An 18,903-nucleotide genomic window follows, 5' to 3' on the forward strand; every position below is an offset into this window, starting at 1 on the left:
ACTAAGTAAAAAATCTCTGCATACTCAATAGTAAGCCTATGTAATGGTCCATTTCCGATGGTCTACGTTATTCCCCTTCTTCATAAACACACCATAAGGCACATAAAATCCATCAGTGCATCATCTGCTGCTGGGTGTTTCATGCATCCTTTATATCCTTCCACTGTTCCTCACTCCACTTATTGTATTTTAAGACTGTCCCAATTTACCTGAACCTTGCTTTAAAATTATTCAATTCTAAACAACAACAACAACAATTTGATGCTTATTTTATAGTACATCTTAAACACATATGCATCATAAAAAATGTGTAGTATATTATTCATGACAATTATATAAGCCTGTCGGGGGAAAAAAAACTAGCCAAAGAATGTAATTTTATCTACCATAAGATTTTTGCTTCCAGTTTGATGCTGACCACACCCACTTATATGATGTCACATCAATTAAGTCATGTAATTTCTATCAGGCACTTCCAATGCAAGTGCTTAGTAACAAAAGTTTGACTTCCACTTGCCAGACAAATGCTGCTATGTTTATCTGTCCCAATTTAGCTGTTGTCCCAATACACCTGAATTCACACTAACTTTTTAAAAACAGTAATAAAAACAACAACAACAAAAAAGAACTATCACAGTTAATCTTCCCTTGTTGATTGCTGATTGCTTACAAGTATACCCAATCATGTTATTGATCTGATGATTAACCTCCAGCTGTTTCCTTTTAGTAACACTTACTGTTCCAACCTTTTGTTGCCCCGTCCCAACTTTTTTGAAACGTGCTGTGGCCATCAAATTCAAAATTACCCTTTTTTTTTTCTTAACATGGTACATTTACTCAGTTTAAACATTTGATGCATTTTCTATGTTCTATTGCGAATAACATATGGGTTTATGAGATTTGCAAATCATTGCATTCTGGTTTTATTCGCATTTTACACAGCATCCCAACTTTTTTGGAATTAGGGTTGTACTACTATTACTACTACCACTGCTACCACTACTACTACTAATAATAAATATAGCTGCAAGCAGCAATGGCAGATTCCTCCTCAAGATTGTGGACCATTTCAAAATTGACATGGTAGAGAAATGTATCCCACAGATGCAACATTTCAACACATTTGGATCAATGGCAGATTTGAAGTTCATTTTTGTAGTTTTCCCACAAATGATCATTGTAGAGAAAAATCAGGAGTCAGTGAGAATTTTGGAGAATTACTTTGTGCTGATGCCATGCTGAGTTGACATTATATATCTATTATATATACTGCTATAACATTAATTTGATTCATTCTGTGTTGCCATAAGATTAATCTGAATGACGTGTACTTTGGCTCGATCCAAGACAAACAGTGTCATCTAGCGGACAAGAAACATATTGTTAAACATAATATAATAGATATTATCAAAGATAACATGACAGTTCCTTCTAATGTCATTGTTTTTGGAGATATAAGGTTGCCATCGGACCTCATATGGCCTGTGATGGGTTGACACCTGCCTCGTGCCCCCTCGGATAGGCTCCAGGCTCCCCGCGACACTGTGTACGTATTACGCCACTAGAGGGAGGTAAAGTACTATACACAACAGTTAGATTCACCAATTGGAACCAATGAGAACAAATATGAGGAAACTATTCTGCTGTACAGAAATTCTCTCTCTCTCTATCTATCTCTCTCTCTCTCTCTCTCTCTCTCTCTCTCTCTCTCTCTCTCTCTCTCTCTCTCTCTCTGTACAGCAGTGCAATGGTCAAATAATGTCATCAAAATTTCTCTAGTGAATACTGAAGGTATTGTTTTATACCCCATCAGTTTCATCCCAGTATGCCATAGCACCCTATTTTTAAAAATAAAATAAAAAAAAACATGCATGAAGTTGCACTCTAACATTTCTAATTCAGATTACACTTTATTTTCTAATGCAGCAACTACAGTCCACTTCATGATCATTTGCTGCATAACTGAGTTCACTCTATTTGGCCTATACATGATGTGACATAGATTGGTGACAGATGTGCATAGCCACAACATGCGCGCAACATCTGAGTAACAACAGCTTTGTGGGATATTACAATTAAAAGATTATATTTATAAATTTACTTCATACTTCTCTGCAGGTTAAAACAGCACATTTGTCATTTCAAACCAGTATATAAAGATTATTGATGCTTATTTACCTACAATGATTTTGGATATATTTGTTTCCAGTATAGTTGATTCTACTTTTGCTTTGCTTTTCTTGATGACAACTCAACCGCACAGGAAGTGGGGTGGATCCTTTTCTCGTGTGAGAAAGCAAATCTCTCTCAATGCAATTTAACTCGACTATATTATAGGAACGGAGGAAAAGCGTAATAAACACAGGAAAGATGTGAATGTTAAGCATTTTATACTTAACTTAGGCAAGGGAATGAATAGTATAACAGTGGCATCCTGCAGGTTTTTAGACACAAGCTAATTACTGTGTGTGTGTGTGTGTAGTGCAAGAATTTATTTACAGGCATTTTTATTTCATTTTTGGTACAAAATTAATGGCTACATAACATTGGCTTCATAGCTGCATTTCTAATACTCAAGGAATTTGGTGAAAATACTGACAATGCTTTAATGTCATAGAAGTGATAAACCTTAAAGTCAGAGTTGAGGTGGAAACCGAGACAGGAAACCTTATTTCAAGGGTGACATCTAACACCCTATGTCTCACATGTGACCACACCCTTGACAACAAAAAGGCCTGTGAGAGTCAGATACTTGTTCAAATTATTCACCGCAGTCTCACTGTATATAATCAGTCTTCATATCATCAAATCATAAATCACCATTTATGGTATACTACACAGTGTTATTCCAGTCTAGCTGACATAACAGAATATCCACCCAATCATAAGACAAAAGAACAGCCTCTCCCAGCTGCGACCTATGACCCAGCACAGGTTAGTCAGGAGCACTTTAAAGACCTTGACTTCATCCCAAATTGCGTCCTACTTCCTATAAAGGTGAAAGGTCAGGAAGGAAAAATTCCCTTCTGTAGACCTCCAATAGCAGTGTAGCCTTTTGAAATTCAGCCTGTTTGACACTTCATCCAGAACAGCACTACTAGTTAGCACACTACTGAACAGAACGTTTATTTATTTCTTTATTTTTAATATACATAAGTGCACATAATCTTTCACAATGATACACAAATTTGATTTCTTAGTATATATCAAATAAAATGTTGTATATAAGGGTGGGAAAAAGCCTCATTTTTGTCCGTCCATGTAATCACCCTAGCAACACCAAACAGGCCTCGCGCTGCCGGAGCGCCAATCAGTTTTGAAGCCGCCTCTTTCATCACTTCCTCCGGCAGAGCTGGGCTCGGCTTAGCGCTGTTTAGCAAATACGCGGCCATCTTGGATTCAGCAGTCTAGCTACAGGCGACGCTTAGTTTTTGGGATGGGTGGAACTGAAACAAAACTTGGGGATTCCTGGGTGTAATTATTTTTTAACGAATAGGTTCGCGTCGTCAGTTTTGTCCTGAGCATTTTGGCGGAACTTCACTAACTTCCCAAATCCGCGTCCGACCGTTTGTATAGCGGTTATAACCTGAAGTCCCCTCCTCCTTCTCGCCAAACCGCTGTGTGCAGTTCGGCGGGCCTGGAGTAACCAAGTAACTGTATGGGCTTGGTTCCGTTACCAACTTTTTTTATTTTGACAGCGTTTGTTCACTTTCTAAACTAACTGGCCACCTTTTTGGAGTACGGTTATGGTGGGCGCATGGTCAGCACTGCACAAGTTTGTGTTGTGTGCCACCGGTTGGACATCACAGCGCCGTGTGGTGTAATGCGGCTCGATAAATGACTTTATTAACGTGGAGTGGCGGCGTCTTCCGGCGTGTGTTGTGCTGAAAGTTCGCCTTTGGATCGCAGTCGGAGCTGATCTCCTCCATGGTCTGTCGGATAACTGCTTTGTGCTCTTCCTTCAGACCGAGGCGCTGCGATTAGACACACACTTGGACAAGGAGAAGCACTTTGGAGATCGAGACGCGTTAAAATGTCAACGAGGACACCACTGCCTACAGTCAATGAGCGCGACACGGAAAATGTAAGTCTCGCTGTTGCATCTTCAGGGATTTTGTTTTGTCTCATGTTTAGTAACCTGGGAGTCTCGAACTTTTCTCGGCACACCTGATACACTTCAAATTTCCTCCAGTACTTGTGTTAGTGGCACAAGATGAAGCTGAGGAAGTTCCTGTGCTACTTTTTCCACTCACTTCTGTAATGTTCCTTAAATTCACATTGACACACAAAGAGCCATTGTATGAGCCTTATAGAGAGGTGTCAGGTCCTAAAAACCACAATATTGATGTTAGTGTAGCAAATATCAAGGTTGTCCTCATTTAAATGTAGCCTAAGTATTAAAAACTACCCTCATCGTGGGTTTCATAGGGAAGAAGTTCTGTAAAATAAATAAAAAGTCACTAAGACATCACATGTTGGACAGGATTAAAAAAAAAAAAAAAACCAATGCTTTCCTTGTCCTTTTCGATTGTGTTAGTCAGAATCAGATTATGTAGCGTGAAGATAAATTCGACCTCGTTAGCTTGTAGGATTGACCGAGAACAATTACAACACAAATGTAGCTTGGAATCTTCATCTCTTCAATCATCTTCAGCAACCACCTTTTCCTGGTCAGGGTGCCGGAGTAGATGCCCGAGACACTGGGTGTGATGCTGGAATATACCCTGAATGGGACACCTGTCTGTCGCAGAGCATGGCACACTCATAAACGTCTAGGGGAATTTTTAGCATAGCCAGTCCGCATACAATGGGAGTGGTTTTTTTTTTGTGTGTGTGGGAGGAAACTGGAGAACCCAGAGGAAACCCAGACGGTGACTGGGAGGACATACTCAGAAATTCCAGTAACTCAAGCTCAGGATCGAACTGGGTACACGGTGCATGCGTTCTAAAATGAACTACATGTTGATTTTATTTGTTTATTAGCAATACTAGGGCCCAGAAAACATATACACGATATGGCCAAAAGTTTGTGAACATCTGACCATCACATCCAGATGTGTGGTTTTTTTTTTTTGTTTGTTTGTTTTTTAATCTCATTCCAGATTTAGTCCTCTCCTTTGCATTATAGTAAATAACCTCCACTCTTCTGGGAAGGTTTTCCACTAGAGTTTGGAGTGTGGTTGTGGGTAATTTGTGTTCGTTCAGGCACTGATGTTCAGTGAGAGGGTCTGCGGTGCAGTCAGTCCTCCAGTTCATCCCAAAAGTGTTCAAAGTCAGGGATCTGTGCAGGACACTCGAGTTCTTCCACATCAACCTTGGTAAATCATGTCTTCATGGAGCTCGCTTTGTGTACAGGGGCGTTGTCATACTGGAACATTTTTGGGCCTCTTAGTTCCAGTGAAGGGAAATTGTAATGCTACAGCATACAATGACATTCAAGACAATTGTGTGTTTCCGGCTTTGTGGCAGAAGTTTGGGGAAGGAACACGAGTGTGATGTTCAGGTGTACATAAAACCTTTGGCCATATAGTGTGGGGTTTTTTTTTATTTTTTTTTTTAAACATGTACACTACCTCTATATCTGTCTAGCTATATCTACCTATCTATCTATCTATCTCTCTCTCTATCTATCTATCTCTAATATATAATTCTTTACACTTTTTCTCCAAATTGTGTGTTAAGACAACGTATGCAATTTCTACGTTTGTCCTAATGACCTAGATGATTGTACCACTTATTTGTTATGATGTCAACAAGTTCATAATAATATCCATAATTCCTTTTGAGATTGAAAATTAGTGTAAGAGTGTAGTTATATTTCATGTCCTGGGGTCCTAAAATGACACTAAATATAATTTTTAGTAGACAAACCAATGATCATGAAAGATCTCGTGTAATTTCTTAGTCAAGTAGAGACAGGGAATTTAATAATAATAATAATAATAATAATAATAATAATAATAATAATAATAAAAGAAAGTGAAAAATGAACTCCAAGGCAGATCTTTGCTGATATGATCTGGTGTGAGGATTACTGTGACGAGGAAATGTGTGGAAGTCTACGCAGTGTGGTGTTTCCTCTGAAGGCTGATGGAGTGTGTAACTGTTAATAGCCAGCTGTTGGCTGAATGAATAGAGGAGCGACTTAGCCCTCCCCTCCCTCAACAATAATCTAAGGATAGGGTGCAGACACGAGCATCAGTCCGTGCCTGTGGATCGATGAGCAGCCAGCGTCCCCAAAAACGAAGCGCTCGCCTGTTTGGACATCATTCACGTAATCAATGCTAACATGAAGGGCTCGCATTCGGTCAAGAGACACCGCATTACCATAGTAAGTTGTTTCCAGGGGGTTTTTCTTTTACTCTGAAGTAATGAAGGACAAATGTCTAGGGGTTTTATCCTGTGCCAGGTATGAAGCATTAGCCGGTTCCAAGCTTTAGTGTTTATAATTTCAGTTTAATGGGAATTTCAGTTAACTCAGCGTGCAGGGATTATTAGTATAAAAGCTTTTTTTTTAATCGACTTGAAAATGAAAACAATTTTGGGCATAAATGAAGTGCTTCCTTTTGTTTTATTCGTTAGGATCAGGTTAGAAAGTAGGACTGTATTGAACTGATGTATGTCCTCTGAAAAGGCTGTAGAAGGTTTTATCCTATAATGGGTTTTCTGCTGTCCTACATGGCTGTGTGCAGATTTTTTTTTTTTTTTTTTATTCCTCTAATTTTGACTACTTGAAATGAGGGCTCCACAGAAATAGTAGCCACTTGAGCATTAGACGTTAGACTCATTGCAGATGTATCTAAACATGTCTAAAGACTTCAAATAAAAAAAAAAATCGTAGTACATTTTTAGTTGGAATATTTTATCATACAGGTCTAGTCCCCTGAATATAAAATGTTCTCTAAATATCAGACGTATGCGACCTTCAGTAGTGACCTCTTGATAAGTAATATTTGGACACGGCTTTATTTGACAAACGTCTCCGAATTTGCAATGAGCTCCAGGAGGGTTCCTGCAGGACTGGCATTAATACCGTTCACAAAAATGATTCCTGTTCACGTTGTTCTCTTGCATACTGAGAAAAACATGCACAGACTCGGGTGGTTTTGGAGCGATCTGTAGATATTTCATTGCTTTCTAGACATGCGTCAGTGTCTGTTCATCATCCTAATAATCACTGCCAGTATTTCCCTGCCTTAAAAATGGATTATGTGAATTAAACGCTGGAAAATACTGGCCAATGACGCGCAAGCATTTGTAAACACGTTTATACCACAGTTATGCTGAATTCTCGATTCTGGTTGTTCAGAAGGAGCCTGTTCTAATACACTGTCGTTTCTATAGTAACGGCTAATTCACAGGGACTTTTATGGCGGTTGTGCCACATAATCTAAACCTAGTGATGAAGGGATTAAAATGTGTTCTTTAATATAGAAAAAATGCATAATGTTTTGATACTTCTAAAACTTTTATGGAAGAAGTCTCCAGTGTCAGTGCTTTTCCTGAAGGGCAGAGGATGTTCTCTGTGACAAGTTACATTTTTATTTTGGTTTCAGTAACTTCACTAGAAAGTGATGGAACATCTGTTTATAGTCGCTATAACGCAAGTGATAACAGGAGCTAACAGGTGTAACGAATGTTCCATAACATGAACTGTAGCTATAAACAGGTGAGAAGTACAATTTCACTTCTTAAAAAAAAAAAAAAGAACGAGATTGTTTGGTATAAGAGGAATATAATAATCAAGCTAATGAGTGTTTCATTCCTTATATATTCTACTGCTATGAAGGGGAAAACGGAGTAATTAGCATAAGCAGGGCTGAAAGGTTACACAAGTTCTTCATGATCAACCTGCTGGAAAATGCATCCTGGAGGCGATGGTGGTGTTGTGACCATCCATCCATCCATCCAACCAACCAGCCATGAGGACTGTTGCTATCCAGAAATATCTGAATTATAAGCACAATAGCTTTTAGTCCGCCTTTAACATAAACACCCATCCTTTCAGAAGTTCCTCTTCCAGTCCTGACACGTCTATAACGACTAACCTCGCTCACAGGGATGCAACCCATATCTTGTCAGTAATAATTTTTACAAGCATTATTTGCATATTTCTTACCTCATCTTTATAGTTATTTTAAACTCCAGCTTGTCAGCTCCCTTTTTACCATAGCCATGTGGTTCTGTCGGCCTTCATCAGATATTACTCAGCTGTCTGCCTAAACGATTTATGTGCTAATTTGGGCAGCTCTAGCCTAGATGGATTGGCATTCGTTTAACGCCGAGAGACAAGGGTGTAGAAATCATTGCCTGATCGATTTTGTACCAGTTGTTTGATGATGATTTTTTTTTTTTTAAAGCAATATCATTAACTGTTAAAAATCAAATATTGTGGTATGATGCGTATTCCATATCTCACATCCCATAGTGTCAAAATAAAAGAGCCTGTAGTGTTGAGAAATATTGATATGATGACTAGCTAAATATTATGGCTATTGCAGTATAGTCATATTCTTTTTGTTGTTGTTGTTGTTTTTTTTAAAGCAAGGGCTGACACAATACTAAATATTTTGACTATGGCGGCTGTAGTGAAGTCGTATTGTCATTGTATTCTGAAGATCAAAATGAGAAAATAAATGTATACAGTGGGTTCGGAACGTATTCAGACCCATTCGGTTTTTGCGATGTTTGTTTGATGTAATAGATTTAATGAACAGTTTTTGGCCATTACTCTCCACGCAATAATCCGTAATGAAAAAAACAAGTCTTTAGAAATTTTTGCAAATCTATTACAAATCGAAGGCAAACTGAAATGGCTCATCTAGATAGCTATTCAGAGCAATTATTCAGTATTGTGTAGAAGCACCTCTGGCAGCAATTACAGCTTCCAGTCTTCTTGGGTAAGTCTCTACCAGCTTTGCACACCTGCATTTGGGTTATTTATTCCGATCGGATGGTGAGCGTCTGTGAGCTGCCACCTTCAGGTCTCTCCACAGCTGGGGTTTTATGGGGTTAAAGCCTGAGCTTTGGCTAGACCACTTGGCTGTATGCTTTGGTTTGTTGTCATGCAGAAAAGTGAACCTTTGCCCCAGTCTTCTTCGCCCATGTGCACTGTGGAGCGTATTTTCTTTAAGGACCTTTCTGGTTTTTTGTGTCTGTATTCACTCTTCCCTCAGTTCTGACCAGTGTCCCTGTCACTGAGAAGCACCGCCATGGCATGATACTGCCACCACCATGCTTCACCATAGGGATAGTGTTAGCCAGTTGATCTTCGATTTTTGTCTCATGAGATCAGAGAGTCTTTTTCCTCATGCTCTCAACGTCCTGTAAGTGCCTTCCATAAGTCTTTTACTCAGGAGTGCTTCCGTCTAGCCACTCTACCGTAATGTACTGATTGATGGACTGTTTCTGAGATGGTTGTCCTTCCAGGAAGTTCACTTTTTTTTAGCTGTTCACTTTTTTATCTCAATGCCAATGATGCTACTTGTCACCACAGTCTAAAAAATGTCTACAAGCAGACAGGACTTTATTTTACTACCTCATACTTCACAACAAAAGGAGACACCAAAAATATGACCTGGGAGAACTCTAACCACTGTCCAGTTAGTGCAGCTTTCATCACCTGAGTATTTGTGAGACCTTCATTCAACTCACAGTGACAACCTAGTTTGCTGCTGGCGTTAAACTCCTGAAACAAGCTGCTCACTTGATGTGTGCAGCCTACAGCATGTGATTATGGTTGCTGAGCAAGCACACCTCACTGTTGAAGGCAAAGGCTGATGATACAATGTAGGATACTGTAACATGTAGGTCATATCGGATCGTGACACCGCTCACATTATGGAATGTCTGATTACTTTTGTTTGTTTGGTTTTTTTTATTAGTTAAGACATCAGAAATTAGTGACCTCGTAGTGACAGTTCACGTGCTCTTTCGAATTCACACATGCTTTAGCCACTATTCCAAAAATCGTTGGTGACAGTCGTATCTAAATTGTGCTTTATCATCACTTCTGCATCATTATCGGTTACGTAACGTTATCTGTTATGTGTAACGTTATTGCTCTAAGTATTTCACATCTGTATCGTGGTACAATGCTGGTCGTCAGCTTCCATAGACTTAAAAGTAAGTTGGTCATCGGGTAACTGGCTGTTTTAAACATTTCTATTTGGGGCTTTAAAGCTGTGCTTTCATTAACCCGGTTCAGAATGCAGTGTCTTTTCAGATGATATCTGAAACTGTAAATTCTCTCAGAAAGCCTTTCTTGCTGAAAGAGGAAGTCATAGCTGAAATCCAGGAAACGGCATGCTGTTATTTCTTTAGCCAGCATTATTTACATCCCTTCCTACTGTCGAGGCTTTCAGGCTTTTGATTTTGCCAAAAAATGATTTTAAAAAATTGGGTAAAAATCTGAATTAAAGCAAAAAGTCAGAAAAGATTTATAATAAAACACTTTTCTCTTGAAGTTAGGACATTTGTTTGATTATTTAGGAAGGATTTTCATTTAATAATTTTCAAATGAAGGCACAAAATGTTATTAGACATTGATCTAGGGGAAGGAATCCCTGCTTTTTGTGTTTTGATAGACTTGAATGTAGAACTTTGGATCTTAACCTTTAACATTTAACATGCACTCAAATGACAAATGTTTTGAAAGATTTTTTTTGAATAGTGATGAATGTTGATGCTGGGAGCAGCCATGTTGTTTTGATGTCACTTGCTGAACTTGAGGCTGAGGAGACCATCTTGAGTTTCTGGGTACAGTTAAACTTGTGTAAACTGGTGTGACTGGCTGCTGGTCACATTTCTTTGTTACTTCCTGCAGCAAGTGGTAATAGAAGAAAACACTGATGTAAAAATGAAGCTGCATATAGAATTCAGTGATAGGATTATGAGTCGATAAGTTGCAAATAGGCATTTCCTCAAATAACACAAAATATCCTAGATAAAATAAAGAAGTACCATTAGTGTAATGTATTTCTTTCTGTTCTTCGGCGTGCTGAAATTTCTATGGTGCAACTTAGTCTACCCTTTGCTAGTTTTAAACTAATGCTGCATTTGATTTACCTCAGAAGTGGGAAGCTGAATTACGGAATTGCGTCATGTATGACATTGTCGTACATTTTGTGCATTCAGGCTACAAAGTGGGGGAAACCATGGATGCCTACATGTTTGTCTTTTGTTGGCAACAAGCTAGCCAGTTAACCGTGATGAGTAGCACATTTTCCTCCTCAAAACAATGAACTTTGTAGTCAGTGCTCTAGATTTAACAATCGAATCGGTCTATATGTCTAGGCCTATATATTGATCGATCTAAAACAAATACTTGTGTATATACCACGTAACTTGTATAAAGGTAAGGGGTGCTACTTTGTTTACTGTTGATGCCTGAGCAGCCATGTTGATTTGACGTCACTGGTTGGAAATGGGAGTTTACGAGTAGGAATTCTGAGTTTTCATTGGATTTACTGAGTCAGCGGTCAGAAGTTTTAATCGAATGCAGCACTTGTGTTCAACTGCTGGTCACTTTTTTTTTTTTTTATGTTATGTGACTTCCTGTCTGGATATCTCCTCACCCTCGAGGCATAGATTAATGTGGAGATTTGACGTAATCTGGATTGATTTGACCTAATCTGGATTGGTTTCATACAATAACTCTTTGCATTTGCGCTACACTACTTGTGTGTATTGGTTTGGAACTGTCAGTGTGTCACCTTTAGAAGGCCTTTAAGCTCGATCACTGAGCTCCGGGTTTTGTCTGTGTTGTACCTCCAGCACACCTCGCACAGTGACGGGCGGAACGATGGTGCCACGAGATCTAGCCGCTCAGGGGCTCGATGCCGCAACTCCATCGCCTCGTGTGCCGATGAGCAGCCGCATGTTGGCAACTACCGGCTGCTCAAAACCATCGGCAAGGGCAACTTCGCCAAGGTCAAATTGGCACGACACATCCTGACTGGACGAGAGGTGAGGTTCAAACATCGCTCAGCCCCAGGGCTTTCATTCTGCCTGTGCCTGATTTCATTTTTCAGATTTTTCCCGCTTATCCATTTCCTCTTTCACATACTTTCTATCAGGTTTAAGTATTAAAAAGATGAGGTTTCAAAATAAAGTCAGATTTTTTTTGTTGTTTTTAAAAAAAAAAAAAAAAAAAAAAAAAAAAAGTATTTCTGCTGTATTTATATATGAATAGTGTTGGACATTTTTTAAACTCCGTCCTAGCGATTCTGAATCTGAAGTCATTTTCACTTTCAGACTTTAGATGATTGCTGTTCCCCCGTGAGCAGCAGAGTCAGTAAAATGTCATTTGTCTCCTTCCTTTCCTGCAGGTGGCCATAAAAATTATTGATAAGACGCAGCTCAATCCTACCAGTCTCCAAAAGGTAAATATATTGGATTTCTCCACTGCAATAATAATATCCTCTGTATTTGTTTCCCGTCTCTCTCGTGGTCTCTCTCTCTCTCTCTCCCCCCCTCGCTCTCTCTCGCTCTGCCTCTCCTTTTTCCAGTTTATCATTTTGTGGGGAAATATCATGTGCTTTGTTTATGCTTTTAACCCGGATGATTGTGTTATTAGTGTATTGAAGGGCCTTGTGGTCAATCCAAAATGGTTCAGTTTTACCACAGTACAGCCTGACTCTATTTAGCGCTAGCTAACAAAACCCAAAGCTTTTTAGTGCCAAGCCGGGCATGATGGGTAAGTGACGGCTGACGGAAGGAGCGTCGGTGGCCTTGGACATATGAGGCAGCTAATAATAGCAGGAGCGATGAAATCCAAAAGAGTGGCAGGACTAATAACAGTGCATGCATCTGTGCAGAAAGCCGACCGCTTAGTCAGGACAGCGAATCATGGAGGAGGAGCTGAAGATGAGACTCTTACTCTGTGAGCCTCTCATGTTCTGCTGCTCTCCATTCATATGTTACTGAAGCTCCATGACCAGTAGCTTTGTTTTTTGTTTTGTTTTTTTTTTTGTTTTTTTTGTTTTTTTTTAAAGTGTTTCTCTGATTTGGCTTTAGATATCGTGTTGAGGCAGATGAATGTTCCTTTCATTGACGTGCTTTCTCCTTTTAATTAACTCGCAGTTGTTTTTCCAGACTATTGATTTTATTTGTTTTCCATTCATGGACACAATGATAGCTTGTGGCACTGGGTACAGTGGAGGCCCAGAGGTTCAACCCTTCCGCAGATGAATTAGTACAGTCTATGGTAGGGACAAGTCAGAATTTTTCATTTGTCAGGACAGTCTAAAAAAATCTGCAGTAAGACACTGACGTTGTTTTGGCTCAAACGTGTAAACATGGCTGGTTTGATAATCCCGTTGAGGGATGTTGGTGGCCTCTTTCTTATTCAAGCTGACATCATATTTGGCAATGAATCCGAGTCTATGTTTTTCTCAGATTGAAAATTGGCTAAACGCTTTTTCCATTCATGGACCCGACATGCTTTTGTGCTCGCAAGGGCTAGGCACCAAGGCGTATCTCTTACCACTAAGATCAAAATGATAAACCTTCACAAGGCAGTTATTGAAGAATATTCAAACAATGGTGAGAAATTTTGACTAGTGATGTAGACTCAGTATGCGTTAGGTGGAAATCTTTGCTTATGAAATCTTTGCTTGTAAGATGTATGCATTTTTATAACCATATAATGTAGGGTTCATAAACCGTTTTAATGAATGCAAGGAGTGGGACTAGAATAAGAAGTTATACTGCACTATATGGCCCAAAGTATGTGGACACCTGGCTATCGCACCTATATGTGGTTCTTCCCCAAACTGGTGCCACAAACAATTGAATAGAATGTGTTTGTATGCTGTAGCTTCATAATTTCCCTTCACTGGAACTAAGAGGCCCAAAGCTGTTCCAGCATTACAATGCACAAAACGAGCATCATGAAGACATGGCTTGCCAAGGTTGGATTAAATTGAGTGGCCTTCACAGAGCCCTGACCTCAACCCCACTGAATACTTTTGGGATGAACTGGAACACCAGCTGCACCCAAGGCCTCCTCACCTGACCTCAGAAAAGGTGTTGTGCCTGAATGAGCACACACATCCCCACAGCCATGCTCCAAACACTAGTGGAAAGCCTTGTCAGAAGAGTGGAGGTTATTATAACAGCAAAGGGAACTACATCTGGAATTCTGATGTTTAAAAAGCACACGTAAGTGTGATCGGCAAGTGTCCACAAACTTTTGAGTCTCTGATAGTCTTTCTGGCTGTAAAATTAAAGCGTTCTGCTTTTATTTTCTGTTTGAGTCGGAGATGTTGGCCCTGCTCAGAAATCCTGCACTTTTCCCTCTAGGACTCCTCTCAGACAGAGGGCTCGCCTGATCCACTCACTCACAGCTGCTCGCTGTAGTCTGTCTCTGACACTATTTCCATCTGCTCTTATGCAATTGGTGGGTGTTGGAGGAGTGCCTGTACCTCGAGTTCTGTCTCTTCATTTAGAATCAGCCATTTTCTAATCAGATCAGGCCACCTGTGGTGCTTGTTATTTTTTCCCCCCTTTTTTTTTAAACTCTCAGAAATCCTCTCAGCACTTAGCAGCAGCTGGCTGTTGAACATAATCGTTGCGTGTAGACGGACAGCGTTGGTGGAACTGTGTGGGTGTAGATGATCCAGATCAGCTATCCCAGGTGATTTAGTAGTCGCTTGTATCCTGGAAAATCACAAAGCAGTGTTTATTTTTCCTTTCTTTTCTTTTTTTTTTTTTTATTCAGAGCTGGTGTATGAGAAACATGAGTTGTGAGAGGTTATGCTGGAAAAGGGATGCTTTGTTTAGAGATAAATGCCTTTTATTCAGAGTGTCTTCGGTAACACTACTTACTCTTATTGGTGCCAGATTTGCATCAAACCACTAACGGCTCACTACAGGCATGTAGAAAGGCCGATGTAGCAAAAGCATAGAGGTTTTTAATTATTTGGTAAGCAGGTGTTAAGAGTGTGTTTTGTTCTCTCAGAGTGACCTCTTTATTGGGTAATTTCTTGCATCGGAGTGGAAGGCCCCAGATCTCTTAGTACTGGAAGTGTGTGTGTGTGTCTGGGCCAGTGGCTCTTCTGACAGTGACCTCATACACACTTGCAGTACCCACAGATTGTTGCATTAGTCCTGCTCTATTTTTATTTATTTATTTATAGTTGTTTTTTTGTTGTGTTTTTTTATTTATTTATTTATTTATTTATTTTATCAATACTATGTCATAATCTGACCTCAAAATGTGAGAGAGACCTGTCTGGGTTTTCTTTAGAGGACAACTCAGTACTGATTATCGATACTTTAAGAAGTGAGGGTGATTTTATAATACATGGACATTGTTAGTAATTCATTTTATTTATTTATTAAAATCTTTATTAAACGTATAATTTAAATCCTTAAACAGTATGCTGTTCTACCATCAAATAGTGTTGTTCGTAAACAAAAAGTGATGTGTGCACAACCCGGTTGCAGAAAGACCCGAGGTTCATGGTTATAAGCGGAATAAAGAATTTATCAAGAATTTTATTTAGGGGTTAGATTTAACATTTGTTAGAATGTTTATTAACACTTATTATAGATGGCATTAGAAGACAGGGAGTGCTATTCGACCAAGCTAACACTTTCAAATGTTCAAAAGGTGCGGCTTTGGAAGATCCTTATGGCTTGGTGTCCTGTCAGTGGCTAAATGATGCTTAGCAGTGGCCTACAGTCACCGGACATGTATGCTTATCTCGTAGAGAGAAATTGAAGGCATTACATTTTTTAAATGAAAGAAACCTCAGTGCTGTTGAATACTCTATTCTGATTGGTCAGAATTGGATAGGCAATTGCAACTACAAAGCAAATCACAAGTGTATATTAATGCACTTGTAATACATTAGCATTTTTTTAGTATCAGCTTGCAGGGACTTGTATAGCAGACACCCTATAGATGTTTTCTGTGTGGCGATGTGTATATAGTATTTTTTTGGAAGGACTATCAGGTGTCAGCACTTCGTAACAGTCAGAAGTAAAGTTGCAAATTCAGGTTTTCCAGCACAGGAAAGTCTTCAGGGTTGAGGGATTTGGCAGTTTCTGGGTAGCATGGAAAGCTGAGTTTTTTTTTCTCTTAACTTCAAGAGAGAGAAAAAAAGTTACCTTTTTTTTTCTTTTCTTTTTTTTTTTTTCAAATAGGTGTTACAATGTAAGTGTTACTTCCTGCTAACTTGTTAAACTGACGTTCAACCACAGCCCTCTGCTTCACCATGTATAACCCACTCTGTTTATTCCTTACATAACCATCAAAATGAACAGTTCTTCCCTGTTCCAATACGCTGTCTAAATTACACAATAAGAACTGTTTTAATTAATGACAAGAAATGTAATGACTAATTATAGCCAATCTCTAAGTCTTATACTACCACAGTACTCTTACGCTTCCAGCACATGTCATTGACTACGTTTACGTGGACAGCAGGAATCTAATTATTGACCTTATTCTGAGGAAGACAATATTCTGATTAGGGTGTTTACATGAGTCGCGTTTAGAATATTCCTTTCATGTTCCCGTTTTACATGTTATAGAACATGGATTGATTAACGACACACGCCATTACGTCACCACACCATTTGTCGATGCTATAAGTGCAAATAGACGTACTATATAATAGCTTAAATACGTATATCTCGCCTACTATATAGTAGGTAAGTACGCGGTTTCGTATGCAGCCGTGCTCTCTTGTTTGCCATAAAACGGTTGAGCACTGCCGTGTGCGTACATGTCCTGTCACAAAATGCAGTGAAAACTCCCACACGACGTTAATAGTGTGATTAAGGTGTGTACATGTCTATAATGCGACTAAAACAGAAATACTCCACATGTCTTGATTCCATTTGTGTTTACTTTGAGTATGACTTTAGTCGGATTAAGGTCATCAATAATCAATCAATACGTTTACATGGACAACAATAAGCCGATATTAACCCGATTAAGACAATACTCTGATTAAGAAACTACCATGAAAACAGCAATTTTTAATTACCTTAATCCGTTTAAGGTCATACTCGAAATAAACACAAATGGAATTAAGACGTGGAGTATTCCTGTTTTAGTCGCATTATCAATGTGCATTACAGTTGTGTGGGAGTTTTCACATGGCAGTGCTCAACCGTTTTATGGCAAACGAGAGCACGGCTGCGTCCACAACCTTACCTATTATAGGCCTGTAGTAGACTAAATGCATGAATCTCGGCTACAATATAGAAGGTAAGTACGCGTTTTGGGATGCAGCCCACGGCTTCAAGCAGTCGTCTGTTTGCACGTACAGCATGACAAAGAATTAACCGCACTTGAAGTTTTCGTAAAAATTTAAAATAAAAACACCCAAAACTGTATACGGTACCATGACGAAGACGAACTGTATGTTGATACGTGAAATTCTGGAGGGACGTCGGACGGTGTGGCGTGGGGACGTAATGACGTGTGCTGTTAATCGAACTATGTTCTGTAACATGTAACACGGGAACATGAATGGAGTATTCTAAATGCGACTCATGTAAAGACCTTAATCACAATATTATCTCACTCAAATAATCTCAGGTCTAATTGACTCAGGTCACTTAGATTACTGCTGTCCATGTAGACGTAGTCACTGTTTACATGCTAGTTTCTTAATCAGAGTATTGTCTTAATCTGGTTAATATCAGATTATTGTTGTCCATGTAAACGCACTGACTGGAAATTTCCTTTTCCTATTTTTCTGTTATCAATTAGGTTTCATCCTCTCTCTCTCTCTCTCTCTCTCTCTCTCTCTCTCTCTCTCTCTTTCTCACTCAATTGTCTGTCTGTCTGTCTTGTTCCTGTTATTTTACCAAGAGACATGTGCACTAATTTATTGTAATTATTTTTTCATAAGGAAATTAGAACACAGATCAGCAGCAGAGAATGGAATCCTTGTTCTCAGCTGCCATATTAGATATACTGGATCATAGTGTTCCAGTATTGAAGTCACTGAGCTCTCTGGCTCTCTGCTACGCTCACACAGACATGTACACGGTGCCAACGTACGTGCATCCTTGCAGGAGTTAGTCTCCTTCCTTCCTCTTGAGGCATGTTTTCAAATAACATGTCACCCACAGCACATTGAGAATTTATCAGCTGCTACCTGGAATGGCCTAGCGAAGAAAGCAGAGAACAAACATGTCAGGATTAAGAGGGGAGGGGAGACATCTTCATGTTCCTCACAGCACTTGAGTGATGAACAAATACGAGACATCTGAGGACAATGTTGCCCAGATGGCCTCAAAAATGCTTTAGATTATTATTATATATGTTTTTATTTTCCGTTTTTTTTTCTTTTCTAGGCCGTGGATAAGAATTTCCATTTGTGTGGTTAAAAAGATTGTCTGATACACATTAACTCGATTTTACAAATGTTTATCTTTTATGAGCTGGCATTGACCAGATAACAGAATTGCCTGTAGTGCAACATAACAAAAAGCAACACAAAATAGATCATGCAATAGTAATAGTAAACGTAGTAACAGTAATTGTAGCAATAGTAAAACTAGTAACAGTAATTGTAGCAGTAATTGTAGCAGTAGTAACAGTAATTGTAGCAGTAATTGTAGCAGTAGTAACAGTAATAGTAACGGTAATTGTAGCAGTAGTAACAGTAATAGTAACGGTAATTGTAGCAGTAGTAATAGTAACGGTAATTGTAGCAGTAGTAACAGTAATAGTAACTGTAATTGTAGCAGTAGTACCAGTAATAGTAACGGTAATTGTAGCTGTAGGTAACAGTGATTGTAGCAGTAGTAATAGTAACTGTAATAGTAACGGTAATTGCAGCAGTAGGTAACAGTAATAGTAACGGTAATTGTAGCAGTAGTAATAGTAATGGTAATTGTAGCAGTAGGTAACAGTAATTGTAGCAGTAGGTAACA

At 39.1% G+C, this 18,903-nt stretch overlaps 1 protein-coding gene across 5 annotated transcripts in view; it reads left to right on the forward strand.

The window, feature by feature from the left end:
- Nucleotides 1-3,360: 3,360 nt before the first annotated feature.
- Nucleotides 3,361-18,903, forward strand: part of mark3b (MAP/microtubule affinity-regulating kinase 3b) — a 62,480-nt gene continuing 46,937 nt past the window's right edge. For 2 of the 5 annotated variants that reach the window (XM_017456295.3, XM_017456296.3), the window contains exons 1-3: nt 3,369-4,084; nt 11,776-11,967; nt 12,330-12,383. In XM_017456295.3, coding sequence (XP_017311784.1) covers nt 4,034-4,084; nt 11,776-11,967; nt 12,330-12,383 — 297 coding nt within the window. In that variant the 5' untranslated portion in view covers nt 3,369-4,033. Of the gene's footprint in view, nt 4,085-11,775; nt 11,968-12,329; nt 12,384-18,903 lie in introns of all 5 variants that reach the window. The other 3 variants (XR_008393433.1, XM_053675644.1, XM_017456294.3) reach the window with 3 other exon arrangements.

This window comes from Ictalurus punctatus, chromosome 25 (genome assembly GCF_001660625.3).
Source record: "Ictalurus punctatus breed USDA103 chromosome 25, Coco_2.0, whole genome shotgun sequence".
Classification (NCBI taxonomy): domain Eukaryota; kingdom Metazoa; phylum Chordata; class Actinopteri; order Siluriformes; family Ictaluridae; genus Ictalurus; species Ictalurus punctatus.